The sequence below is a fragment of the Lontra canadensis genome, unplaced genomic scaffold, assembly GCF_010015895.1.
Source record: "Lontra canadensis isolate GAN:19392208 unplaced genomic scaffold, GSC_riverotter_1.0 scaffold25, whole genome shotgun sequence".
NCBI lineage: Eukaryota > Metazoa > Chordata > Mammalia > Carnivora > Mustelidae > Lontra > Lontra canadensis.
Window position 1 is genome coordinate 8,197,945 of NW_022631019.1, and position 27,527 is coordinate 8,225,471.

Below are 27,527 nucleotides of genomic sequence, written 5' to 3' on the forward strand. Positions count from 1 at the left end.
CAGAGAGTCAGCCACATATAGTTTGGTGACAATCCCACTGGTCCCCGTTGCTCAAGGACCATTCCAGTTAGAACACCCCTTGAGGGGCGCCTGGGTGGCTCAGGGGGTTAAGCTTCTGCCTTCTGCTCAGGTCATGATCTCAGGGTCCTGGGATGGAGCCCCGAGCCCCGCAGGGAGCCTGCTTCCCCCCACCCCTCTCTCTCTGTCTGCTGCTCTGTCTACTTGTGATCTCTCTCTCTGTCATATAAATAAAAATAAAAAGAACACCCTCTGAGCAGAGACCCAGCCCTGTTCATTCTTTTGGTCCAGCACCTAACCCAAGGCCTGGCCATACCCAGGTTCTCAGTGAGGGCATGCAAATGAATTAATAAAAGACAGGAGAGAGGAAGCCATGGTGCACAGTGACTCATTACCACTTGCCCCACTTGAACCCTAACTTATTCTGGATGAGAACAAACCCGTGGCTTCCACACCTGCACTACGGGTGGCCACGTTCAGGGAAGAGCGGCTTTCAAAAATGAAGCAAGAGCTGGGGGGCCACTATGTGCCCCTCCCCTCACCCACCAGGCTGCTCCTGGGCCTAACGCACTGCTCCCCTCCCCACCACTGGTCCTTAGTCAGCTGTAAGGCCCTTCCCTTTCTGAATTGCAGGTTCTTCATCTGTAAAATGGGATAATGGTAGCACCAGTTCCATAGAGCTGGGGGGGGGCGGGGGGCGGAAAACAAGTGAGATGTTTGTAAAAATGTGAAGTCCACAATATCTGGCCCATACATTCTCAATTGGTGCTGTTATGACAATGAGATTAAGATCTACACGTACTGGGGCACCTTGGTGGCTCAGTGGTTTAAAGCCTCTGTCTTTGGCTCAGGTCATGATCCCAGAATCCTGGGATGGAACCCAGCATCCAGCTCTCTGCTCAGCAGGGAGCCTGCTTCCCCCTCTCTCTCTCTGCCTGCCTCTCTGCCTACTTGTGATTTCTGTCAAATAAATAAATAAAATCTTAAAAAAAAAAATATCTACACGCACTATCCAAGCCCCTAGAGCAAGCACTCTGTCACCAGCCACCATGCTTTTCAGAACCTGATCTAAAACACCCTCGGCTGCATCCCCTTCCCCATTTCCAAAAAGGCAGCCCCCAAGGTGCCTTCCGGGAGGACCTGCATCCCCATGGCCAAGATGCGTGAAGACAAGGGACTGTGACCCGCACTCAGCTCCTCCCCTCCCTGATCTGGCCTTCTGAGATGAGGCCTCACTAACATAGCTCCCCAGATCCTCTGCTGACCTCAGACCCAAGCCGGGGCCCTGACCTTAGGTCTGCGACACGGGGGGCTTCCAGCACCTCGGCCAGGGCAGAGTAAACACATGCCATCCCCTCCCTGGTGTTCTGCTGACTCCCCAGCATCACTGACCCCTTGTTCATCAGAAGGACCTTACAAATCATCTCTTCTTAGACTTAGAACCTCCACCCAGAGACACAAAATGTCTTGCACAAGTTCAGGGTTCCTGGGTCTCTGAAGTCATCTCGGACCACAGGGTAAGAACCCTTGATCTGGGTCAACTGCCACTTTAAAAAAAACAAAAACAAAAAAAAAAAAACGCTTCACTGAGATGTAGTTCACGAACCATGAAGTTCTCCCTTTAAAGTATGCAATTTAGGGGCGCCTGGGTGGCTCAGTCGGTGAAGCATCTGCCTTCGGCTCAGGTCATGATCCCAGGGTTCTGGGATGGAGCCCCGCATCAGGCTCCCGGTTCAGTGGGGAGCCTGCTTCTCCCTCTGCCTCTGTCTTCTGCTCCCCCCTGCTTCTGCGCTCATTCTCTCTCTCTCTCTCTGACAAAGAAATAAATAAAATCTTTAAAGCATGCAATTTAGTGGGTTTTAGTAAGCTGTACGGCAATCAGCACTAATTCCAGAACATTTTCATCCCTCCAAAAAGAAAAACCCCCACACACAGTAGCGGTCAAGCCCCACCCCCATCTCCCCTTCTGCCAGCCCCAGGCAACCCCTAGACTACTTTCTGTCTCAATGGGCTTGCCTATTTTGAACATTTCATATAAATCCTACAATAGGTGGCCTTTTATATCTGGCTTGTTTCACTTCCATGATGTTTTCAGGATTCATCCACACGGTGGCATGTATTTCATTCCTTTTTATGGCCTAATAATATTCCATTGTATGAACCCCTCCCCTCCCCCCCACCTCCCCACCCCCGCAGATTTTCTTCATCCTTTCATCAGTCAATGGATATTTGAGTGGTTTCCACTTTGGCCATACAACTCTGGGGAAACTGAGGCTCAAAGTCACCATAACCACAATGGGATAGGAGTCCAGGCCTCTCCTAACATCTGTCTCCCAATACATCACTCTGGGACAACCCAGAGGACAGAGAGCATGGCAGAAGATCACCCCATTGGTGAACAGCCAGAGGAGCAGCCTTTGAACCACAGTCCCAGGGGATACCGCCAGAGTTTCATTCCTGAAAAGGAGAATCACGCCCACAGAGGCCCCTCCCATCCCAGCCCCCATCACCTCTTCCCAGCTGACAGTTCCTCACTGTCTGCCCACTTTTGTCCTTGCCCTCCTGCGGTCTACTCCCAACTTTAGGAATTGGAGTGAACTCCTTAAACACTATCAGGTCATGGCTCCACTCTGCCTAGAACCCAGCCCATCCTGGTGCCCACTGGGCTGATTATATTACAATAACAAGATCACTTAATTTTTCTAGAGCATTTCCCCATGAGGCCAGGATCTTAGCAACATTATTTCCTTACAAAGGTCATCGCACTTAATTCTTGAACTCTAAGAGTTAGGGATGATGATGAGCTCAGAGAGGTTAGGCGCCTTGCCCAAGGTGACCAGGAATGGCGTCCGCAGATAAGCCCAGGCATCTGGCCTGACCACAGAACGGAGCTCCTAAACCTCTGAGCCGTAACTGCCACATTCTGGAGGAGGAGGAAAACAGTCGAAAAGGAAGCCACTGGGTGAGCTCCGGGCGCCAGGCAAGACTGCAGCGTCTCGCGCGCCGGAGTCCCGCCCTACTGCTCTTTGATCCTCGCCGTGCCTGTGGCCCCACTGACCCCGCCGTGAGTTATGGGGGCCACGGGACTAATAACACAGCATTCCCGGACTCCCAGGGTCGTCGGGACGCGGCGCCCCGCGCGGTGATGGATGAGCCGCCTCTGGGGCTGGCTTTGTCCCGGCTGGGCTGGGCTGGGGAGCATCAGACGTACTTTGGACAGGGCGTGGCTAGAGGAAGACTCTGTGCGTGTGTGTGTGTGTGTGTGTGTGTGTGTGTGTGTGTGTGTGTGTTGGGTAGAATTGTATTTCTACCTTCCCTCCCGGGGCTGGGGCGTGCGGCCGTCACGCCCGGGATTCTCACCTGGTAACGTTTGAAGATCCCCCTATACCCCACACTGAAGAGCGACCTCTCCCAGAACCCCGCCCCCCGCTCCGCGCACTTTCCGAGGCTACAAAGGCCCTGCGGTGCCCCGTCCCGCCTTCCTCGCACCCGGCATTTCTTCCATCCCATTTGACAGCCTGGGCGGAATAATCCTTTTGGGGACTGGCCGGCCCCTGCCCAGCCAGCCGCGGCCGCAGCTGAGAGCACAGCTCCGATCCATTGTTGGGGTCCGCCAGGGACCCCCTGCCGCGACCCTTTGTCGCCCGCTCCCGGCGGGTCCGTTCCAGATGCGCCACCGCTGCCCGCGCCCCGCCCGTCCCACGCGCTCCGGGCAGCGCCGAAGCGGCTCTTACGCACCGGGAGGAGTGGGCCCGCCTCGCCCGGTGCCCGCACGGCCGCCCGACTGCGCCCGCCTTTGTCTGCCTCCTTTGTCTGCCCCGCGCCCTCGCGGCGGCGGCCGCCGCTAGGCCTCTGGGGAGCTGGCCCCGAAAGCCGAGCGCAGCTGGCGAGGGCGCGCTGGCCGGGAGCGCGCGGGACCCGGCCGGGCCTGGGGCTGCCCCTCAGCAGGGGGCTAGCCTTGCCCGCTCCAGCCGCCCCTCCCCCGCACCCCTCCCCGCGCGCCCGCCCCCTTCCCGCGCTCCCGCCCCCTCCCCTTTCCTCCAGCCCCACTCAGCCTGGGCATATCCTCCTGCCGCCCGCGCACCTCTCCGTGCGGTCCACGCTTCGCGGCTTGGCCCTCCGCTGCGCTCGGCTCCCGCAGGAGCTCGGCCCCGCGCCCCTCGGCCCCCGCCCCGCCGGCCGGACAGGTAAGGCCTGGCCTTGGGCCCGCCCCTGGCCCCGCCCTCCCGCCTCACCTGGTAGCGGGCCGGGACAAAGGTGGGCTACCTGGTGCGCTTAGGGGCGGGGCGCGCGGGGGTCTGTGGCCAGAGGTGAGGATCCCGCTTTCTGCCCTGGCCGCCCCGCCTTCGGAGCCGTGGGTCCGTGTGTCCGCCGCCTCCGCTCCTCGCCGCGTCTCGGCTGAGCTCCAGGCTCTGCTCCCGGTTCTCCGCTTCAGCCCACCTTCCCGCCGGACGCTCACTTTTCTAAGCTCTGACTCTCTGCCTCGCGCGCGCCCTCGCCGCCCTCTCTGGGTCTCGGCATCCGCCCGCTCTCCTCCTCGCTTTCTCCCTCTGGGACCGCGTCTCTCTTTGTCTCTCTGTCTCTGAGTCTCTGGGTGGTCTCCAAGGCCGGAGAGTAGACTGGGGAGTCCACCACCGTTCGAAGAAGCTTCGAAAACTCCCTGAGCCCTGGACAGAGCTGGCAGGCGTGTCCTCCTGGCCCTTTTGAGGCTGCCGGGACGGGCTGGGGGGCGGCTAAAGTATTTCTGGGAGAGGAGGTTCTGGGTGCGCCCCTACCGGTACTGCTGGTGGCCCCGCGCCTGGGCCGGTTCCGCGCGGTAGCAACCCCGACAGCCCCGGCTCAGGCCCGCTTCCTGCCCACTGGCTTTTTTCTGTTCGCGCACCTGGGTCTCAGCCGCCTGCTGGAGCCAGGAGCCCAGATTTGAGACCAGGGGGCTCTTGGGTTTCCCGCCAAGTCTTCTTGCTTTCCTCCACTGGGTGTTTCCTTGGCCTTGGCCTCCGTCTGGTCTCCTGCCTGGCACACTTCACGCTGTCCTCCTCCCGGCCTGTGTGGCACGCTGAAGTGTCCCGGGACGGGGTCAGCACCATCCCTCTGTGATCCAGGAGACAGAGGCCCTGGGAGTGATCTTGGACAAAGGAACGCATGTCGCTGAGCCTCAGTGTCCCCTTCATAAAACGGGGATAATAGTACCTACCTACAGGGACGTATGTTGGAACAGTAAAAAAGAGCAGATTGTATGCCAGCTTGCTTGGGGGTCCTGGGAGAGGCCTCAGTCCCTGGCTGGGATGGGAATGGGGGCGCCACAGCAAGGAGGAAATGGACCACCAATTCCAGCCTTAGAGATGCTGCAGAGAAATGGGACTGTGGCCCTTTCCCGCATGGAGGTCACAGTTGCAGCCCGGGGCCATTACAGTGTTCCCGCTCTCATAGGCACTGCCCTCTCTTCTCAATCCTCCTCTCCACCTGTCCTAAAATCAGTTTAAAAATCAGGGTGAAAAGGGTCTCTGCTTCCCAAATGAGATGAGTGTCGCTGTGTCAATGTTGCCAACAGCTGGTCATTCATCATGAGGCATCCGTGTGACTCATTCCCAATTCTGAATCTCTGCCTTGCACTGATTTCTTTTTTAATGGCCCTGGCTCACAAGCCATTTCCTTTCCTCTGGGGGCATTGTCTTGCTGTATCCTGGACCTGCTGTGTAATTGCCCAGAGCCTCTGACCATTATAGCAATCCTGTCCTCCTAACAGGTGACACACACGCAACACCCCCACCCCCAGGAGTCCAGCAGGGACAAGGGCCAAGTAGTTTCATGAGGGTCACTTCAGCGGAGGGAAACCTTCTCCCAGCCAGCAAGTTCTAGGCTTCCTTGGCTAAGTGCTGGTTTTCAGCCCCAGCCAGAGCTGGCAACCTGAGCCTTTCTCTTTAGAGAGGCAAGGGAAGGACTAGGGGCACAGGCGCACCCCATCCAGCCTCCGGCTCATGCTCCTGCGTGGCAGATGGGTCCATCTTTGCAAGCCGGGACCCTCCTGCCATGTCTGCCTCCTCTGGCCATAGCCTTCCTCAGGAAAGCCAGCTCAGCAGCCCCTGCAATCCTGCAGAAATCTCCTCCAAGCCGCCTTGCCCCTCACCCACTTTCTCTGCGTCCTCCTCACTGCTCAATCCACCCCCCCTCCCCAGCCCTAAATCCTGTAAATGCTCCCTGTTACACTCAGTTAAGGACTCTACCTGCCTCCCACAATACTCTCGTTTGCATCTTGGGTTTCAGCCACTGCGGAGGGCTGAGCATCTCCAGGCTGACTTCCTGCATCTCCAGGCTGACTTCCTCGGAGCTTTTGCTAGGGCTCTTCCCTCCATCTGGAATGTCTCTCCTGCCCTGCATTCAGTCGAAGGCTGCCCTCCTTGCAGGCCAAGGTTAGCTGTCCCTTCTCATGGGAAGCCCTCCTGCTCCCCACTTGCCTCCCTGTCTCTCTTGGGGTCTGCCCTTCCCTGGGGCAGGGCTGGGTCCTATTTCGTTTGTGGTCCCAGTACACAGAGTAGGTGCCCTGGGCACACGTGTTCTATCAGCTGGAACTCTGGTCACGGGGTTAGGAGTGAACTGAGAATTGCAAGCCACAGGTTATCCAGGGTTGGCCCTGGAGCAAAGGACCATAGCCAGGAAGGTTGGCGGGGGAGCAAGCCACCTGGGTACCAGGGGAAAATCCCTCTGGTACCAGGGGCTCTTCATCCTTCTGGAGGATGAGGATGATTTTGGTGCCTGGTTATAGACAGGGGAGTGATCGCCCAAGCCCCACAGAATGGGTTTAAATCCCTGCTGTTGGCCTCCTCACCATTTGACCTGGAAAGAGTTGCTCCACCTGGTTCAGGCAGAAATGTGGGGAAGCGGGAATTTGCATGCTGGCCTCCCTGATTCTACAGCCTGGAGAGAACAGGAGCTCCCTCCAGAGAGGGGTCCTGGGCATGTTCCCAAGGGTGGGTGACATGCGAGCATCCTTATTCTGTCCTTTTCAGGTGACACCTGCCTCCCTTGTTGCCCCAGCCCCTCTGACCGTCTTCGGCCAGCCCTTCCTCTTGAGTGGGCCGTTTGGCCACCAGAGCACGGGCCTTCTGCAGGAAGGACATGGGAGGGCAGCTGAACCCTTGCCGCTAGAGGCCCTGCCCCTCACCCCTGCCAGGTCCCAGCTTTGGCCACTCTCTGTACCACAGCGCCATGGTCTGGCACTGACTATCTGGTACACATCACCGGACTGGGGGAGGGGGATGGACAAGGCCCCTGCTGGAATCCAGACCTGTTTAGATGGAGTCATTGCAGAAAATACAAGTTTTTTGAGGCTCTCTCTGTGCCAGGCTCTGGCTTACGGCCCCCCACATGCACCATTCTTGAGAGTCCCAGCACCCACATTGGTATGGGTCCCTGAGGGTAGCATGAAGAGTGGCCAAAGACCCTGCCTTTGGGGTCAGATAACCATGAGTTCAAGTCCCAGCTCTACCACTTTCTCTACCGTGTGATCTTGGGCAAGTCCCACAAAGCTTTGCCCTGATACTGAGTCCTTTTCGCCCACTTCAAAGGGCTGAATTGGATAATGGGCATAAAGCTCTGGGCCCTGATTAGTACATGGCCCATATAGGATGCTCAAGCAAAACATTCCTCTTTCACATGTGGGACTGAAGCCCAGAAAGGTTAATTGCCTTGCCCAGGGTCACTCAGCTATAAAGTGCCGGTGCCAGGATTCATCCCCAGGCCTGCCTGACACCAGGTGTCTTCCCACTCCACGCTGGCCTCTGCCAGAGCCAACAGCAAGCATTTTGTCACTTGATGATTAAGTGGTGGGTCTGCCCAGACAGCAAAGTGGTGTTAAATTGTCTGGGTACCAAGATAATGAAGTTTGGGGAAGAGGGGGGCCAGGGGATTGCTTGGTGGTGGTGGGGGTAGTGGTAGCTACATATAATGTAGCAGGAGGCAGGATTTGGACTCAGGAGGTGGGCGTGGGACACTGGGAGCCTCTGGGAGGGGGGCTCCTCAGCCCCCCAACTCAACACCCTTATGTAGGTTTTTTGAGGTGTGAGGCCTTAGGGGGGTTGCCAATTCCCAAGGTTAGGGTTGGAAACAATGTAAACAGATGGGGCCGCCCCTGTGGGGAAGCCAAACCTCATTTACCAAGACAATGGTCCTGTCCAGGCAGGCCGGGGCCTGTCCTGCCCCACCCCACGGAAACCATCGATCACCCCACTGAGGACTGAGGACATGGCCACCTGCGCTTGCCCCCCTACACACACAGGCACAGATGCAGAAATGCTTCCAGGACCAACCCCACTCCCCCGCCTCCACTGGCCACCCACTCCCTCTCTCCCTTTCCCTGTGAAAACCAGGGCTGCTGCTTATTTCGCCCTTACTGGGGACTGCTCACTTTATATACCTTTACATCTCCTCCTCCTTACAAGGCCTGGCATTTTACAGAAGAAACTGAGGCTCAGAGAGGTTCGTTGACTTGCCCAAGGTCACACAGCTCTTCCCGCTCCACTCCATGGACCCCTCCCATGGCTCCGCTTCATGGATTTATGCTGCCCTCTGTGTTTGAATCAGTGCTAGTTATGTCTGGGCCTTGATCTGTCTTTTTTTTTTTTTTTTTTGAGAAAGAGAATGAGAGAGAGAGAGAGTGCGCATGAGAAGGGGTAGGGTCAGAGGGAGAAGCAGACTCCACGCGGAGCGGGGATCCTGGTGGGGGACTCGATCCCAGGATTCCAGGGTCATGACCTGCTCTGAAGGCAGTTGCTTAACCAACTGAACCGCCTAGGGCCCCTAAGGCCTTGCTCTTTCATTAGACCTGCAGCCTCTCCACCTGGTCAGAGTGGGGACGCCTGGAGCACAGGGGACTGTGTCTTTGCCCGTAGACTAAAAACCCCCTCCAGCAAAGGATATGTTTCCCCGTGTTCTGGGAACTTCCAAGGCCCAATCTGGAGCTCTCCTATCAGGTTGGGAAACCCCTAAGGGCATCACTGGATCTGCCCCTTTAGACGGCAGGTTTCCTTGGGTCCAGGGCTGAGGGTTCCCTGTGGGCAGGAGCGGTGTCTCTCTTATCAGCCTAGGAGTCCTCCCTCCTAGTCTTCCAAGGCAAGACGTGAATCTTCCCCATCACACTGGGAGCTCCCTAGGGCCCGACCTAGTGTCCCCACTCAGACCGGCAATTATCGGAGCAGAGACCAGGTCTCCTCCTTCAGACTGGACCAGGCGGACGTGACATCTAGGTCCCACACCCAGAGGGGCTCAGCAAGTGGTGACCCCCTAGTGTCCCTCTCCCCGCAGCCTTCATGGCAGAGAAAGCACCCGATGCTCAGCCCCTGGGGCTTCATGGGTCAAGATGCCTCGTCCTCTGCATGAGGCCAGATTGGCTTAAAGTCCTCTGGAAGGGCAGGTGGGGTTCGGGCTCTTATGATGCCCCTTCCTATCCACCAGGGAGAGGGGCAGGGACTAGCTCAAGACTGTCAAGGCCCCAGAACATCAGTGAGCACCCCCCAGGGCAGCACCCCAGTAGTGAGCTCCTCTTTGCTGCCTTCTACCCCATACACACTACTTGGGTTCCATGCATACAGGAATCTCCTTCCCCCCCATACACACAGCACACAGAAATACTGATTTCCTAAATAATCCTATGTCGTGACAGGCTGATAATCCCATTTCACAGACAGGGACATCATGACTCATGAGGAGGTCTGATGGTGGGAGTAGCTAGACGGGTGAAGTCTTGTCCCAAAATGCCTTGGGAAGAGCCCAGCCCAGGAATTTAAAAGCCACCTGCCCCCCCACCCCAATCTAGGCTATAATGGTTTTGATTGAACAAGCAAAATTACCCATTTTCCAGCCCTGGGGGAGTCAGCTCCCTGTAAAGAAGACAGGAATCTTCTCCCATGAGCTCTAAGACCCCCCAGCCAGAGCTCCAGCTTGGGCAGCCCCATTGTTCTAAGAGCAGACGAGCAGAAGGAGGGCCTGGGGATGGCCCCCTCCATTCTCCACTTCCAGTCCTTCCAGGAAGCCAGCAGCCTGGTGAGGAGGAGGCACCAGAGGGAGGAGTCAGGCAGATGGGTTCCAAGTTAGGACATTCCTAAAATCTTCATGGACATATGGGAACATAGAACCAGAGATGATTCTTGCATCGAACAAAATCTGTCCTAAACATTACTGAGCCAGGCTTCCAGTCCTGTAGTCACTGCCAGGGCTCCCAGGCTGGGGGTGTCCAGGGGCTGGGAGTAGGTGAGAGCTCTTTATTTTTTAAGTTTGTATTGATTTATTTGGCAGAAACAGAGAGAGCACAAGCAGGGGGAAGGTCAGGGAGAGAGGGAGAAGCAGGCTCTCGGCCAAGCAGGGAGCACGATGTGGGACTCGATCCCAGGACCCTGGGATCATGACTGAGCTAAAGGCAGCCGCTTAACCCACTGAGCCACCCAGGTGCCCGAAGACCTTTCTATATATTGAGTTCATCTCTTGTCCGTTGGATAGGTTGCAAAAATGTCCCCCAGAGAGTTTTAAGCCTTAGAGGCAGTAATCACATTTGTTCTTCTGAGCATAAGGCAGAGAACGTTTTGGTGAAAAGCAGGAGCAGAGACACAAGGGCAGCGGGGGTGGGGGGTGGGGGGGGAGGGGGTGGGGGGGGGGGGGGGGGGGGCGGGGGGAGGGACTCGGAGGCTGCTGCTCTGAAGAGCAGAATCATCCCAAAGAGACCACTGTGTTGGTCCCAGGGTGGATCCCAGCAGCTCTGGGGGTTAGGGTCCCACTGGTGCCCTTTAGAGAGATGGACAGAAAGATGGACAGGGCTCCTCCAAGAACAAGAGAGAGGGAGGGCCAGCCCTGGCATGGGGTTGTTACCATATGATTGCGCTTTAATTTTTAGCATGCGCCAATATGTCCTCTGAGTTCACGCTGCTCAGGAGATGGTCCTAGACCCTGGGTCCCTACTCCAGATCCTGGAGGATATCGCCTGTCACTGCTCCCCACAGGGGCTGTCAGTTAGATAGGCAGGCAGATGGAGAAGGCTTGTCACTCCGGTGGGTCATAAATTCCCAGGCTTCCGAGGCAGACAAGACCCTTAGGACACCCAACTTGTGACCAGTGGTCTTTTTCTTCCACTCCCCTCACCCCAACTTTTTTGAGCAGTGCAAATCATTTCCCATGGAATCTTATTCATAATCCCAACCCATCAAACCGAGAAAGGGAGTGTCCTATGAACAGAGTCCCCCCACCACCCCCACCGAGAATCTCTTCCTGGAATCAATGTTCTCTGTCTCAGGTAGACACAACTTCAAGCTCTCTTAAGCAGTCAGCTCCCTACGTAGACATGCCAGGTGACAACCTTATGCCCTCCGATTTACAATCCTGCCTTAAAGCGAATCAGTGAGAAAAAAAGAACTCATCCCCAGCAATACGATGGCATGCAGTGGATGTGGTCTGCACTTGTCCCCAGAAGGCTGGGCCTCTAACTGGCTTTATGGGTCACGTCCAGAGAATCCCAGAGTGGGTACATAAGGAGGTGCAAATGGTCACAGTTCTTCTTTGAAACTGTTCCCTTTGCGTCCTGGGGACAGTCTTCAATGACCCAGGAGAAGCCCAAGTTGTGATGGCGCTGTGCTCGCATTCACATCTGAGCAGAGAAGGCCTTTGAGAGCATCCGCTGTTTTTGTTCCAGAATAGTTGGCTTTCAGAATAATTTAAAATATATTTTTAAAATGAGACGTTAAAAATGGAACATCTAAAGGACCCCTGAAACATCTCTACCAAATGTGGGGGCTCCAATATGTTGTTTTCCCACGTGAGGAGGAGATGCAAAGTCAGGGAGAGGGGTTCTTGGGCCAAGTCCTCCCAGCGGGTGGTTGTCTGGCTCACAGCCTGGACTGAGCTCCACACTCCTCAGCTCCATCAGAGCATCACTGATATTCCTGGCCCAGATCCCCAGCAGCCAGCCCTCCTCCCATCCCCATCCAGCTCCCCCCTGCTCCCCACCCCCAACCCACCATCCCCCAACCCACCACGCAGAGTGAGCTGATCAACAAGGTAGGAATGTGAGTCCTACAGCTGTCCTGGGATGCCCAGTGGCAGCCCAGCAACACAGTTGTTGGCCAGGCATGTGGAGCAGGAGTCCCCCTAGTCTCCCAGCCCCCACATGCCAGTGTGTTGGTGGGGGAGGGGCTCAGGAATCAAAGCCAACTCCAGGCTCAATTAATTGCCTTCATTTGCACGTGCAGCCTTTGGATGGGGACAGTTCACAAGTCAACTATCCCCAGCGTGCAGGGACAGCTTCAGGACATGTCAGCTCTTTCCCCTCCGTCCCCAGCCGCCAGTGCCCGGTCCCCTTCTTGGGCCCTGACCGCACTCACAGCAATAACCAACTATGAGGGGGAGGCAGGGGACCCCTGATGAAGCTTAGTGCATGGGCAGTGGCGTGAAGGACCGTCCTGAGTGCATCCCGAGTGGCATCGTCTTGGATGTGTGACTGAGCAACCCTGCCCCGGAGTCTCCGCTTCCTCATTGTAAAAAACGTGGAACATGGTGTGCTATGTAGGGCAGAGGAGAGGACGCCATAAGAAGCGGGTGAGATCAGCATGTAGAGCCGAGTTTCCCCAGGAAGTGGAGACTCCGAAGATTACATTTGCTTTTGTTTTGTTTTGCTTTTAATGAGTCACTTAGATCTCAGTTATGAGAGGACCGAGGGCCACCTCTGGGCTGTGGACGGTCTTGATGCCCCTTGACAACTCTCATCCAGGCTGCGGGGGAGGCGGTGAGACCCAGACCCAGAAGAGACTTTGTGAGCGAGCGAGCCACGGGCAGAAGCGTCCAGGTCTGATGGGGCTGGGCGAGGCGGGCACCTGCTGCCCCTTTCTGCCTGGATGCCTGGCGCTTTGTGACGCTGCCTCCAGCCGGCTTCCAGAGTGACAGAAATCGATTGGAGCCCTTCATCGCTATGGATCCCGGGCACGACTTCTGTAGCATCCCACGTGTGCTGAGTGGCGCTTTGCCAGGCTGGCATCTTGGCTGCGGGGTCGGGCCAAGATCCTCGTACAAACCCTGCGGGCTTGGAGAGAGGGCTCCGTGTAGTTCCGGGGCAAAGTGGTGCCTGGGTCCCAGCCCTCACTCCAGCAATCTTTCCCAGACCCACACACACAGACACACGCGTGCACACGCGTGCACTCGTGCGCACACACGCACACACACCACCACCACCACGCCCTGAGAATTTATGATTTCCCACTCAGCTCTCAGTTTGTGCTCAGTCTGCTTCCATCCCGACCCATAGTTAGTGCCTGTTATTTGCAGCGTCCTATAGATGTGATAGGAACAGAGAGAAGGGGATGGAGTCCCCTAGGATCTGCTGGACCCCATCAGAGTCTTTAAAAAAAAAAAATGGCTGATTGCCCCAGCAGGAGAAGGCACGGGCGGTCTTCAAGAGCTGGGCAAATCTGTGTGGGAGCACAGGCGGGAGCACTTATAACTGGGGGACTGATGAGACTTCCTGGGGGAGAGGACATTTGGGGTGGACTCCAGAGGATGGGCAGGATTTGGACAGAGAGAGATGGGCATGGAGAAAGAGGTTGTTTCAGGCAGAGGGAACAGCCCAAGTGAGAGCAGAGACAGGAAAGAAGGGTGTGTTCGCGGCTCAGGAAACAGTCTCTATTGGCTGTGAAGGGGAGGAAAAAGTCAAGGCTGCGAAATCAGGTCGGGGCTACATTATACAAGGTCTCGAGTGCCAAGGTCAGGAGGCCATGGTTGAATGGGAAGGCAAAGGGGAGCCAAGGACAGTTTTAAGCAGGCGAGGGTCAGGGTCAGAGGAATCTGTCAGCAGTATGGGCTGGTCTGGGACAGGACGGTGCTGAGAGAGGGAGAGAGGGACGGACGGTTCCCCGTGGGTCCATCCGCACTGCACCCTGAAATCCCCTTCTGCTGGCCCCAGGCAGGCTTGTGCATGATTTGTGGGGTGCAAAGGGAGGGAACAAATATGGTCCTGAAATTCGTTGGGGTACGTTAAACAGACCCACAGCCATTGGAAGTCTTGGCAACAGGGTGTCAGTGAGAGAGAGAGAGAGAGAGAGAGATGGCCAAGTGTGGGCTCGTGTTGCCTGAGGGTGTGGGATGAGCCTCCTCTCCGGGTTTCTGCAGAGTAGGGGGCGTCCTCAGCGCTCAGACCGCTCGACCTCGGCTCTCGGAGTCACTGGCTAGCTTCCTGCCAAGCACGCTGCCCATATAGGCCCGCAGTCCTGCCCACCCCTCCTCCTGAGCCAGCCTCCCCTTCCTGACCTGCCTCGCTGACTCCCACCTCGGGAGGGGGATTCCAAAGCTTCCCTCCCATGAGGCCGCTCTGTGGGCTTCTCCCGGGCTATTGTCCCTGCGAGGCAGAAGGGCTGGGCCGGGCGGGGGACCGCATCCCACACAGCCTCCAAGCCTTTCTCAGCCACAGGGAGAACGAAGTCTGGCCAGCACCAGTCTGGAGAGTGGCCCGCATCTGCCTCAGGCCTGGAAACCCTGTTTGAGGGGCTTCCGGGAGCGGAACAATACTTGACTGACAGGCCTTTAGAATGGGCCCCTCCTCTCTCCCAGCTGCCTCAGGAGCTCGGAGCAGCAGGCCTGGCCTGGCCGCCTGAGCTGGGCCTCCAGGGCCCTCGTTAGGGAGAGGCTGGAGGTGAGGCTGAGGGGGCAGAACCAGCTCGTGGCCCGTGAGGCGGCCAAGACAGCGGGGCCGGGACTGCCTGGTGTCCGGTCCTCGGAGCAGAAGGCTGTGTGATGAGATGGGAGCTGTCACGCCAAGCCACCCCACGGTGCCACCCAGCTCTCCCAGAACGTGCAGGCAGCTCCCAAGGTGTGAGGGAATATGACAGACTCTCTCAGCCCCTGGTTCTAGAAAGAGCAGAGCTGAGGGCAGTGGTGGGGACAAGGCCTGGGCCTCGCAGGGGACCAGCACACTCCAGGCTGGGAGGAAGGGGCAACAGGCAAGGTGGGAGGAGCTATTCCCCACGCCACCCTCTGGTCCCCCTTCTCCTCAGAGTGGGTCAGCCTGGCGGGGCCCCAGCCTCCCTGTCCCACCCACCCTCCCCGCCCATTCCCAGGGCCTCACTGGGCATTGGCTAAAGGTGAACCTGGTATGGGTGCAGGTGAGGGAGAGGACTGGAGGGAGAGATGCTAGGAGTTATCACGGGCCCACCAACCTTTCCTCCGCCCTGCATGATCCCATGGCCACAAACCACAAGGAAATGTTTGTGTAAGCCCCTTTTCCAGCTTAATGGGACACATAGGAGGCCCGGGGAGGCCATAAAAATGCAATCAGCCGGCTAACCTGGCGCTGAGCTTGTCTGGACGCCGTGAGACTGGTACAGGGTGGGGGTCGTGGGGGAGGGCCGCAGGGGGTGGGCTCCGGACTTCAGTAGCCTTCCCACCCACCCCCAGCCACAGGACTCATGAGCCTTATCTCTGAGGTCCTCCGGGACATCGAGGGTCGCTCCCTCCTCCCATAGGAGGATACCCCACTTCTGATGGAGAATGGGGGGGTGACCCTGAGGTTAGGTCAGGGTCAGCTCACCCCCCACCCCACCTGCAGGAGGCAGAGCCAGGCTTCCAAAGTTCTGCAGCCCCAGCAGGGACAAGGCTGGGTCAGAACCTGCCAGGCCCTTAGAGGGAAAGAAAGAAGTGAGGACAGGACTGGGCTGTCTCTGGGCAGCTGCAAGGCAGGTCCAGAGCACAGACACAGCAATGCCAGTTCATTTCTGCTGCAGGAAACACTAGGAACCACCTTGGATGCTTGTCGGAAAGACAAAGTGACATAAATTCCCATGAAGCACTGAAAAAGCTGATTCCTGCCTGGGGCCCATACTCAGGGGGCTGTTCTGTTTGTTTGAATTTACGCTTTGAGTCAACCTCCGGGATGACAGTCCTGTTTCTGAGCTTGGAAGGACCCAGCTCGTTCTGGGGTACTTGGCAAAGGGCAGAGGTGTGTGCAGAGAAAGGGATTCTAGACTCATCTGGAACCTGGGTGCTGCTTACACTATTTAAACCAGGGCTTTCCAGCCTTAGCAGTGTGGTCTCTCCAGTCCAGCAAGTCGCCATGCTGGGGCCATCCTGTGCACTTGGGGGCGCCCAGCAGCATCCCTGGACCCAGGCCCTGGAATCAGAAGCACCGCCCCGCTGTGGCAACCAAAAATGTCTCCAGGCATTGCTAGATGTCCCCTGGGGGCAAAGCCGCCCTCCGTCCCTGTCGATAGACACTGGGCTCTAATAATGTGGGCAAGGGGACTTGGAAGTAGGGAAGCAGAAGAGGAGGAGGGCTCCTGGCCTGTCCACTCACGGTGCTACTTTTTTTCCAGACCAGAGCTCATGGCTGGGCCCAGCACCCACAGGGTTCCTATGCTGTTCCTCGCCCTTCTGGTGCTCCTGGAGCTGAGCCTGGCAGGCTCCCTGGGACCTGGAACCTCTGCTCGGAACCTCCCTGAGAATCACATCGACCTCCAGGAGCCAGCACTGTGGATGCCTCCAGCCAGCCACCACCGCCGGCGGGGCCTGGGCAAGAAGGATCGGGGCCCAGGCATGCCTGGCCAGGCCCAGGACGGAACTGTGGTCTCCACCACCAGGCAGGCCTCCAGGCTGCCAGAGGCAGAGGAGCTGCTGCCTGGGCAGAGTCCTGCAGGCCTGGTGCAGGACAAGGAGCTGTTCCTGGGGTTGGTGCTGCCCTACCCTGAGAAGGAGAACCAGTCTCCTGGGTCGGAGAGGGTCAAGAAACGCAGCAGGGAGCACAAGAGACGCAGGGAGAGGTTGAAACTGCACAGAGGTAGCCGGAGGTCTGCAAGGGGGTGGGGTCCTGCCCCGGAAGGGAGGGGTAGGGGGATGGGGAAAGGTCATACCCAAATGACCAAGGGGGCTCTCTGAGCAGGAGGGGGAGGCCATGAGGGAAGTGTGAGAACCCTGGGAAGATATTCAGAGCCCCCAAAGAGGGCAGGCAGTGAACCCCCAGAAGTGGGGAGGGTCTCTCAAAAGTCAGAATGATCTGGGAAGAGGAAGGAGCTGGGAGAAGCCTGGTGGTAGAGCGTGGGAGGAGAGGGATACACAGATGTCGAAGCTCCATCTTCACAATGAACAATCCTCCTAAATCAGGAAGTTCTACCTTGGGTCTGACCTGAATCCAGCCCACGATGAGCCCTGAATGGAGATGCACTCCTTCGGTGCCCTCCAAGCACATCCCTTAACCAACTCTGAAGCCCAGAGCGGGGGCCAAGCGTTTAGACCCTGATGCTGGGTCTGCCCAAGTTCAGATTGTGACTCTACCACTTCTTGGCTGTGTGCCCTGTGCAAGTCACCTTTCTGTGCCTCAGTTTCTCCCTCTGCAAAATGAGGATAATGGCCCCATCCACCTCCGGGGCTGATTCATAGATGATTTAGATGCTTAGAATGGTGCCTGGCAGGCATCAGGGGCAATGAGCATAGCTAATTCTCAACTTGCTCTTGACGTGGAAATCGTCGGCCCCTGACCCGGATGCAGATGACCCAGGGAGATACGTGGTGTCCTTATCCCTCCTGCCTCTGCCCTGCGTGTCTCTTGAGGTGCTCCCCAGCAGCCCTGCTCACCTTCTTTTAGGTCTCCCCACAACCCCAAATCCCTGTGAGGGCCCCGCTGTCCCTGGCCCCAGCTGCCCCCTCCCTTTGCCCACTCAAGTCATTGAACAAACACACCCCAGCCACTCTGTCCACATGGCTCCTCCTGTCTCCCCCTGCCCCAAGGCCACCAGGCAACCTCGGCTTCAGGTGACCAGACAGCCTCCAGGGGCAGACCAAGTTTCACAAACATGGGACAGGTATTCTGTAGGAGGAGAGTGATAGAGACTCAAGCCCCCCGTCTCTTGCATCAGCAGGGGCTTGCTTCCCTGCCAGGCCTCCTGAGACCTCCCCCCCAAGGTGGACAGAACCCAGTTGAGAGACCCCAGCGTAGACTCAGCCTCCCATCCCTGGAGGTCAGTGTCAGGTTGGAGAGGGAACGCTGGTATCCCCAAGGCAGGATCTCATCCTGGCTCAGCCCCAGGCCCCAGCTCTGTCAAGCCAGGGGGGGCCTCCGAAGGGAGTCGGCGTGTTAGGTGCATGGAGGAGGGGACAATGGAGGTCTAGAAGCCAGGCCCAGCCCTGCTAACTTGCTGTGGAGCTCCGGTTGCCTGAGCCCCAGTTTCCTCTTCTGTAAAACGAATGGAGCGGATTCAGTGGTCCCTAAGTCCCCTTTCTACTCTCTGCGGTTAGTTTCTGGAGGGTGAGGTGGCCCCAACGGACCCAACCAATCTTAAAGTCAGATCTTGCCTGAGAAAAAGAGTCAAGGATGAGCTCGGGTCCCCCAGCTTCTCTCAAAGTCTCTTTGTTCTGATCACCCCAACCCAGCACACTCTGTCCCCCTCACACTTAACCTACCCCAACGACCATTGGTCTTGGAAGGCAGCATTAGTTGTTAAAAAGCATTGGCTTTGCACTCAGATGGACTTGGGTTTGAATCCAGGCTCTGTTGTCTGCTAGCTGTGTGTCCCGAGGCAAGTTGCCTAACCTCTCTGTGCTTTAGTTTCCTCCCCTGTAGATGAAACTGAAGGAGCACCCATGTCCTAAGAGTTCCTATGATGGTTAGATGAAATAATGCTTGTAGGGCAGGACCCAACATGTGACAAGGACCCAGTACACAGCAGGTACTTAATAAACAGGGGGATGATTATCACCACATAGGAAGACTCATTTATACATGATAAGCTGCAGCTCTTACCTTCTCAGTCTTCTCCCCTACTGCAATGCCTCTTAGCTTCATCACGTTACACCCCTCCTCAAACTTCACCTCTGCCAGGAAGCCTCCTGTGGTTAATCCCACTAATTTCCATTTGTTGCACCCCTGGCTGCACCCACCAACCCAGACTTGAACTTGCGAGAACATTGCTCTAGAGAGAGAATCCTTGGGCTGTCCCCTCAGCAACACCACAAGTTCATTCAAGACATTCCCTCCCTCCTCTTTCCTGCCACCCTGAGTCCTCCATTTCCACCTCCCCAGGAAGGGAGCAGCAGGAATGTTGGCTGAGCCAATGGCTTTTCCCATGGTCCCTGCCACCTCCTTGCTTGGCGTTGGAAACGTGAGTTTTGCTGTGGGCTGACCCAGGATGGTGAGCGATAAAGCCCCTGTGTGTCCCCCTCCATGTCTCAGGCCGAGCCGTGGTCCGAGGTCCTAGCTCCCTGATGAAGAAGGCAGAGCCCCCCAAAGACCAGGCACTGGATGCCACGATGGAGGAGTCCTCCACCGGCCTGGCCCCCACCAACCTCTACCTAACCACTTTTGAGGCAGCACCTGCCACAGAAGAGTCCCTGATCCTGCCTGTCACATCCCTGTGGCCCCAGGTAAGGGGCCCCAGAACAGCCTCCGAGTATATGCAGGGAGACTGAGGCCAGGGGGTGGGAGGGAGTTGGTTGAGGCCATCGAACCAGGTCTCTTGATGCCCGTCCAGGTCGGGTGCACCCCAGCAGACACTGTCCAGGAGAATGTGGTCCTAGGGGCTCACTCCAGGGGCAGCAGGGAGGCGAGAACCCTCTCTGCACAGTGGCTCTCCATGGAAAAGAGCCGGGACCTCGGGAAAAATTTCATACAGACCCAACAGTCCAGAGAAGAAAAATTTTTAAGACCATGTCCCTGGGATGCCTGGGTGGCTCAGTTGGTAAAGCATCTGCCTTCATCTCAGGTCCTGATCCCAGGGTCCAGGGATCGAGCCCTGCATTGGGCTCCCTGCTCAGCGGGGATCCTGTTTCTACCACTCCCTCTGCCCCTGCCTCCTGCTCCTGTGCACGTGCTCTTTCTGTCTCATATGAATAAATGAAAAATCAACAAGATGTGCATCCTTCTTCGACCCCTTTTGAGGCTTTGAATATTTTCCAAATAAAATTATTGAAGATCAATAAAGTATATGTATAGAAGAAGTCAGACTTTTTAAGCAGTAGGTCATCCTCACTCCCTTTTGGGTCTTATACCCCTTCTTGAGATTCTTTTTTTTTTTTTTTTAAGTCATCTCTACACCCAATGTGGGGCTCGAACTTACAACCCCGAGATCAAGAGTCACATGCTCCACTGACTGAGCCAGCCAGGTGCCCCACATCCTGGCCCCACCTGTGTCTGATAAAAGCTGGGGACCATCTCCAAGGAATACATGACGTCTCATGCTGTCCAAGGCTCCCCGGAAGCCGCTTGGTTGAGAACCCTGCCCTAGAAGATGCCTTTATTGCCTATGTCCTACCATGTGCTGATCCAGCCCCGAGACCTCTGGCCAGGGCTGTGAGTCCAGCTGAGCTATGGTCTCAGGGTGCCACAGAAAGCTAGTAAGCTTGCAGGGGAGAGAAGGGACAGCAGGGAAGTGAGTGGCTTGGCTTCATCCAACTCCCCCGGCTCCTGAGGAGTCCCTCCTTTGCCCTCTGGTTCTGGATCCCACATTTCCACTCCCACCGGTTGGGAGCTCCAACCTCATTCCTCTTCGTGCCCCTTCTGCAGGCTCAGCCCAGGCCTGATGGGGAGGTGATGCCCACGCTGGACATGGCCTTGTTCGACTGGACCGATTATGAAGACTTAAAACCCGAAGTCTGGCCCTCGGCTAAGAAGAAAGGTATGTCTACCTCCCCTGCCACCCCCATGCCTGGGCTCCCTTCCCTCCCCACCCTCTGTTGTGACGGGGCGGCGTTGGGGGAGACCAATGAGCCCAGCCTGACCTACAGATGTCCAGAGTGGAAAGGCATGGAGTCTAACCCGGGATTGACACCCAGATGCCAATGCCATTCTCAAGTGCTGATCGAGGGCCAAATGTTTTCCTCTACCAACTCATTTTACCCTGAAAAACAATCTCTTGGGTCTATCCTGCTGTTGATCCCATTTTAGAGAGGAGAAGACTAAGGCAGAGAGAGAGGTAGAGAGTCTCATCCACAGCACACAGCGTGAGTGGCCGTATGATCCCCGGTGCTCAGTCCCTCTGCTCTGCTGGGCGTCAGCTTCTGATGACACATCTTCTTGTCCCCAGAGAAACACCGGGGTAAATTCTCCAGCGACGGTAATGAGACATCACCTGCTGAAGGGGAGCCATGCGACCATCACCAAGATTGCCTGCCAGGTACCCAAGCAGCACCCAGGATCAGGGCAGGAGGCTGGTGCAGGGGGGTGGGGGGAAGAGCCCGTACAGGGGTGAGAGCCTTTTGGGGAGGACAAATGATAACAATCAGGGATACCCCTCTACTGAGACTTGCTGTTATACTGTAGTAAATCTTCATAGCAACCCAGAGAAAGGGCCCCTCTCATCCCCAGGGTTCAGGCAAGGAAATCGAGCCTCAGAGAGCCTAAATGTCTTGGCTGAGGTCATACAGCAAGGAGCTAACTCAAACCTGGGTCTGTGTGGTTCTCCACCCCAGCCCTATGCTGTCTCAAGTCAGGATCAGCCCTCACTCAACTTCTTCCTCTTAACACCTGTTTGGGCTTAATTCTGTCCTTGTCCCCTTATGACACCTCGGGGCCTCGTAGGGGGCTGGGGGACGGGGGGGGGGAATGCCATCATCTCATCCTCCCTGTAGAGCAGCTGTGCCCATCATATAGTTTATAAACAAGGGGCCTGACGTTGGGACTAATGTCTCAAACTGCTGGCCCTTGTTGGGTCAGTTTAGACCCCCGGGAAGTGGATACCAAGGCAGGGTTCCAAGGGCAGGAGGTTTATTCTGGGGGAAGTGGGAAGGCCTGTGAATGGCAAAAGTGGGGAGGAAGCAGGAATGGACCCAGAAACCTGGGATGCAATCTCAGCCAGCCCGATTGGGGAGCTCCGGAGCAGGATGGCCTGCTGATGGAGGTCACACTGGGCAGGACTGGCCAGGCCCTGGTCCCCATACTAGGGGTGTTGGACTGCTGGGGAACCAGGGTGCCATCAGCCCAGCCCTAAAGGTGCTCACTGCTGTCCTCACCTCCGGACAGCATAGGGCTGCGGCAGAGGGGGCGGACAGGGGAGACCCAAGCGGCCACAGTGCCATGCTTGTTAGTCCAGCGGCTGGAATATTTCACAGAACAGCAACCAAAGAAACAATTTCACACTGTTTAAGGCAGACCACCAGCTCCTGGACAGGTTGCTTCCTCTCCAAACCATCGTTTTCACCCTGAGCAGAAAGAAAAGTCTTGAATTTGAGCCAACTGGACAGTCACCCTAGAAGCTGGCCGGGTCTGTGGGGGGGGAAACCCGGTCCTCAGGCCTCCCTGGGGCATCCTTTGGGCCTTCCTGCTGCTCCCCTGGGCCTTCAGTTTCCCCATCTGTCAAAGAAGACGCTGGCGGCAATGATCCCTGAGGCCCCTCCCAGCTCCAAGCTGATTACTCACACACACACACACACACACACACACACACACACACACTGCTCTGCCCCCTCTCCCTGGGAGGCCAGCCTACACTGCCTTCGCTCCGCCATGATCTATCAATTGCCCATCTGGGGCAGCTGGGGTCTCTGCCACCGGCCCCCCCGGGCGGGGGGCCCTGGCCATGATATCCATCGGTGGTCCCAGCAGGGAGCCTTGGGCACCAGATGGCCCACCCTGCCAGGGCACAGCCCCGACACAGAGATGATGGATCTCCTGTCTGGCGGGACTGTGTGCACGTTGGTGGGAGGGTCCGGGCAGCCGGCTGAGCCTGACCGTAGGCTTGCTGTGTGGGCAGGCACCTGCTGTGAGCTGCGAGAGCATCTCTGCACGCCCCACAACCGTGGCCTTAACAACAAATGCTTTGATGACTGCATGTGCATGGAAGGTAAGCCCGCCCTCTCCGGGGAGGGGGTCCCCTGTGCTCCAGAGCCGGTAAACCCCTGCTCCTCCAAGCTGGATCTGCACGGAAAGGAGGCCAAGACTTCCCAGTGGAGGGTGGGCCCAGGGGCCGACGGCAGAGGAGAGGGTGGCAGGATCCCTCGGGAGCAGAAGACGCGAGCAAGAACAGCTTTGCTCGGTGCCTTCCAATCTGTGAACTCATTTAGTCTCGATTCCTGGCATCGTTTCTCAGATTTGCTTTTCTCACCTCTTGAAATACAAGCTGGCACACTCTCCTAGGATCTGGGGGTAGGAGGAGGGAGGAGAGGAGCACATCTCTTTAAATAAGATCAAATCTGAGAAGGCTGGTACCCCAGACTTCTACCCCAGGCTAGTCATTCCAAGTGTGAGAATGAGGGGTGGGACTATCCCAGCCCAGTCACGGCTGGGGCGGGGCGGGGGGGGGGGGCGGCGGATGCACTTGGCCGTCTCCATCCTTAACTATTCTGACCTCCCACCTGCAGCGGGCATGTCCTCCTGCCCAGGTGTGCCCAGCGTGCCAGGCTCTGTGCCTGGCAGTTCACTCCCCTTATCTCCAATAATCGTCACAACCATCCTGGGAAAGGAGTTCTTACCACCCCCATTTCACACCTGGATGCACTGAGGCACAGAGAGGTTAAGCGACTTGCCCATACTCACACAGCTAGCAAAGTTGGGGAATACTTTTAATTTTATATTCCAAAAAATTTCAGATATTCATGTTTGAAATAAGGAGCCCCCATTTCCCATCACTCAGTTTCAATACTTACCAGCTCACTGCCAGTCTGGGCTGCCTCTCCCCCACTCAGTTCTCCGTTCCAGTATGATTTTGAAGCAACTCTGGGGAGTTTGCCAATCCTTCATCTGTGAATATTTCAGTATATATCTCTACAAGATAAGTACTCTCTGAAAAATAAAATACCGGTCGCCTGGATGACTCAGTCGGCTCAGTGTCCGACTCCTGATTTCAGCTCAGGTCATGCTCTCAGGGTCATGGGATCGAACCCTGTGTTGGACTCCGTGCTGAGTGTGGAGTCTGCTTGGGATTCTCTCTCTCTCCTCCCCCTTCCCTGCCCCTCCCCGCTGCTCGCACACACCGTCTCTCTCTCTCAAGGAAAACAAGCCAACACACACAAACAGTAATTACTCAATATCATTCAGTAGCTAATTGGTTTCTCACACGCCCTGAGTTGGAGAATTTGGTCCTGGTCCTTCTATTAGCCATCCTAAGATACGAGCCCTGTTTTTGCTCCCAAGAGCCTCAAAAATTATCTGCTGTGAAAGCAGTAAAGCTATTTGGGCCTAGTCATTCAAGAAATATTTACTGAGTGGTCACGATGTGTCTGGTACCCTTCTGGAAACTGGAGATTCAGCGGCGAAGGCAACAGGCAAACACCCCCCACCCTGGATTCCACTCTAGCGAGATGTTCAGATAGTAAGCAAATCAGGAGATGAGATGTCTTTTTTTTTTATTATTATTTTTATTTATTTATTTGACAGAGATCACAAGTAGGCAGAGAGGCAGGTAGAGAGAGAGGAAGAGAAGCAGGCTCCCTGCTGAGCAGAGAACCCGATGCGGGGCTCAATCCCTGCACCCTGAGATCATGACCTGAGCCCAAGGCAGAGGCTTTAACCCACTGAGCCACCCAGGCGCCCCGGAGATGAGATGTCTTTAGAAAGAAATAAGGGCTGTAACGAAAATTAGGGCAGTCTGATGAGAAATCAGGGCTGTTTTAGAAAGATTGGACAGGAGGGGACAGCAGAACCAGCCAGCTGAGGATAGGGCTGCGGAGAAGGAGGGAGAGCCCCAGGCAAGAAGCAGGGCAGAGGCCCAGAGCTCGGGTAAGAATAGAGCTGGAATGTTTAAGTGGGCCTGGCACACAGTGGCCAGCAAAGAAGGTGGCCTCGGGGCCGGTGGGGAGAAGCTGGCAGGGAGGATCACACTGGGCTCTGTCAGCTTCGTTTGATTTATAATTGGAAGTCACAGGCAGGTTTTAAACTGGAGAGTGACATGGTCCAGCTGCAGGACTCTGGGGGGCAGGAGTGGAGACGGAGAGGTGAGGGGATGGAAGTGGGCAGGGTCGAGAGGGGCAGGAGATGCTAGAAAACTACCTTCTGTTGCCTGTGTGCAGGGTTGGGGCCCCATTTCACAGAGTAGGAGACTGAGGTGTGGAGTGGGCCAGAGGGCACTCTAGTCCACAGGGTCCAGAACAGTGCTGAGGCCCAATCACAGTCCTTGGCCTCCCGGTTCAACCCTGGTGCCCAAGCGAGGCGGGTGTGGCCCTACTGAGTCCAGGAATCCTTCCTCTTTCCTCCCCTGGACCTTGGGTGGGAGGGGTGCAGCTTTCCAGGCACCCAAAAGATATATCTGCGCCCAAAGCCACATCTGTTCATTTCCTCTAATCCCTCTGGCCGTCCCTGATCCTGGAGGAAACTCTTGCCTCCTCCCTGGAGACTCAGGCTCCAAAGAAGAAGAAGGAGGAGGAGGAGGAGGAGGAGGAGGAGGAGGAGGAGGAGGAGGAGAAGGGGAAGAAGGGGAAGAAGAAGGGAAATGACAACTCAGGCAGCTCCTTAAAGCTGGTCCGTGAGGACGTTGGTCACCAAGATGCCACACTGGAGGGATCTAGGTGATGCCAGGAACCCTCAGGAAGAGCAAAAGTCCAGAGGACTCCTGAGGGCCCAGGGCTGAAGTCTGGCAGTCAAGGCTAGCCTGGGTTGTAGAGGGTTCTGGAAGGGCTTCTGCAGGAACCAGGCACTCCTGCTCATGAATCCCCTGCTCCTTTCCAAGTGTCACTTATGTGACCTCAGGACTGGATGCCCAGTGACCCAGTTGTAAATTCTAGACCCCTAAGCACAAACTTCACAGCATTTCCTTTATTCTCTTGGTAGTGACATAAGTGAATCTTCAAGCAGCAATGTCCCATCTTCCTGGGACCCTGGGACCAACTCCTAACCCGAACTGTAGGGATTGCTCAGGCACACTCACATCTCTTGCCCCCACCACCAAGAGGAGGTGGCCTTCTGAGGCCTCAAATGAAAAATACATCCACCCATGTATCTCAGGGGATGCCTGTGGTCATGAAAGAGAGAGCTTCAGCTCTGAAACCCACCCACTGGTAGGCCACAAGGGCCACACTGACTTTGGTTTGAGTGGTCAGGGAGGGTCTCTGAGACCTGAAGGCCACAAAGGAGCCAGCGATGCAAAGAGCTTGGGGAAGAGAGTTTGGCTGAGAGAAAAGCAAGTGCAAAGGCCCTGAGGCAGAACATGGCTGGGTATTGAGGAAAAGCAAGAAGACTGAGTGTGGCTGGAGCTCATGAAGAGGAGAGTGGGAAGTGAAGAGGGCAGACAGGAGGCAGGTCCAGGTCCCAGGGGGTCTTGTAAGCCAGAGTAGGAAGTTTGGATTTCCTTTTGAGGACAAGGGGGAGCCACAGGTTTTATAGGGGAGAGCAGAATCTGCATTCCTTCACAAATTTTTTGGGGGAGATCCTTTTTTTTCCCCCTAAGCAGTGTCGGGTTTACAGAAATGTGGCACAGAAAACACTGTTCTCCTATGCCCTCTTCCCCTGCACGGTTCCTCTGCTATCACTTGCACTATTTGGTTCGGTTTTTACAATGGAGGAACCAACGTTGACGAAGTCCATAATCTGCATTCGCATTCAGTCTCTGCCCTGTGCATTCCGCGGGTTTTGATAAATGCATGGTAACAGGTATCCACCATTACAGTATCACACAGAGTAGTCTGGGGGCCCTGAACAGCCCCTGTGCTCCGTCTGTCCATCCTTCCCTTCTCCCCCAACGATCGCCTTTTTGAAGCCCATTCAGGCTGCCCTGGGTGGGTTGCAGGGCAGCGTAGGGTGGTGGTGAGAGGGTGCAGGGAGTCCCAGAGGGCTCAAGGAAGGAAGGAAGGGGAGGAGGGCCCCGGCGGTGGGCACTGCTGACCCCCTTGCCTCTCTTCGCTCAGGGTTGCGCTGCTACGCCAAGTTCCACAGGAACCGCAGGGTCACGCGGAGGAAGGGGCGCTGCGTGGAGCCCGAGACGGCCAACAGCGACCAGGGATCCTTCATCAACATCTAGCGGCTCTGCGGAGAGGCGCCTCCCCACCGGCCCCGCGGAGGTTCGGAGAAGCCGGGCGATTTGTTTAGAACTAGCAGTGGGAGATCAGGTGGGGCACCGGATGACCGAGGCAGCAGGCTCGAGCTCGGGACCCTCAGCCCCGGGAGGGGAGCCCCGGGCGCCCGGGCGCCGAACTGCCGCACACCTGCGCCCACCTCCCCGCCCGCGGAGGACCCGCACGGCCTGCGCCTCCCGGTGGCCCGGTGCTCCGCGGATGGCAATGTCGAGAGTGCCCTCTACTGCCCAACCTCCGCACTGCAACCGCTTCAAGTCCAAGAACGAAGAGACTTCTGAGCGCCTTGAAAGGGAAACTGCCAGAGAGAGACAGAGAATCCCAGGAGATGCGTGCGGAGCACCTGTATGTACCAGGCGCTGTGCTAAATGCGTGCCATGCGTTATCTCATTTAGTTACCACAGTGACCTTTCAAAGGATGCATTACTACCCTTTTACCAGTGAGGAAACGGAGGCAGAGTTGGTTAGGACTTGTCCAGGGTCCCAGATGGATGCCCCTCAAAACTTAACCTGTGTAAGAACCCCTGGGATCTGGCTAGAATGCAGAGTCTGGTGGGGTCGCT

At 56.6% G+C, this 27,527-nt stretch overlaps 1 protein-coding gene across 1 annotated transcript; it reads left to right on the top strand.

Annotated features, from left to right (window-relative positions):
- Positions 1-4,058: 4,058 nt before the first annotated feature.
- Positions 4,059-27,068, top strand: DRAXIN (dorsal inhibitory axon guidance protein). Its single transcript, XM_032863410.1, has 7 exons — positions 4,059-4,205; positions 16,353-16,813; positions 19,202-19,392; positions 20,531-20,642; positions 21,051-21,140; positions 22,716-22,805; positions 26,800-27,068. The coding sequence occupies exons 2-7, from the start codon at positions 16,363-16,365 to the stop codon at positions 26,910-26,912; spliced, it is 1,047 nt and encodes a 348-aa protein (XP_032719301.1). The 5' UTR covers positions 4,059-4,205; positions 16,353-16,362; the 3' UTR covers positions 26,913-27,068.
- The last annotated feature ends 459 nt before the right edge of the window (positions 27,069-27,527 follow it).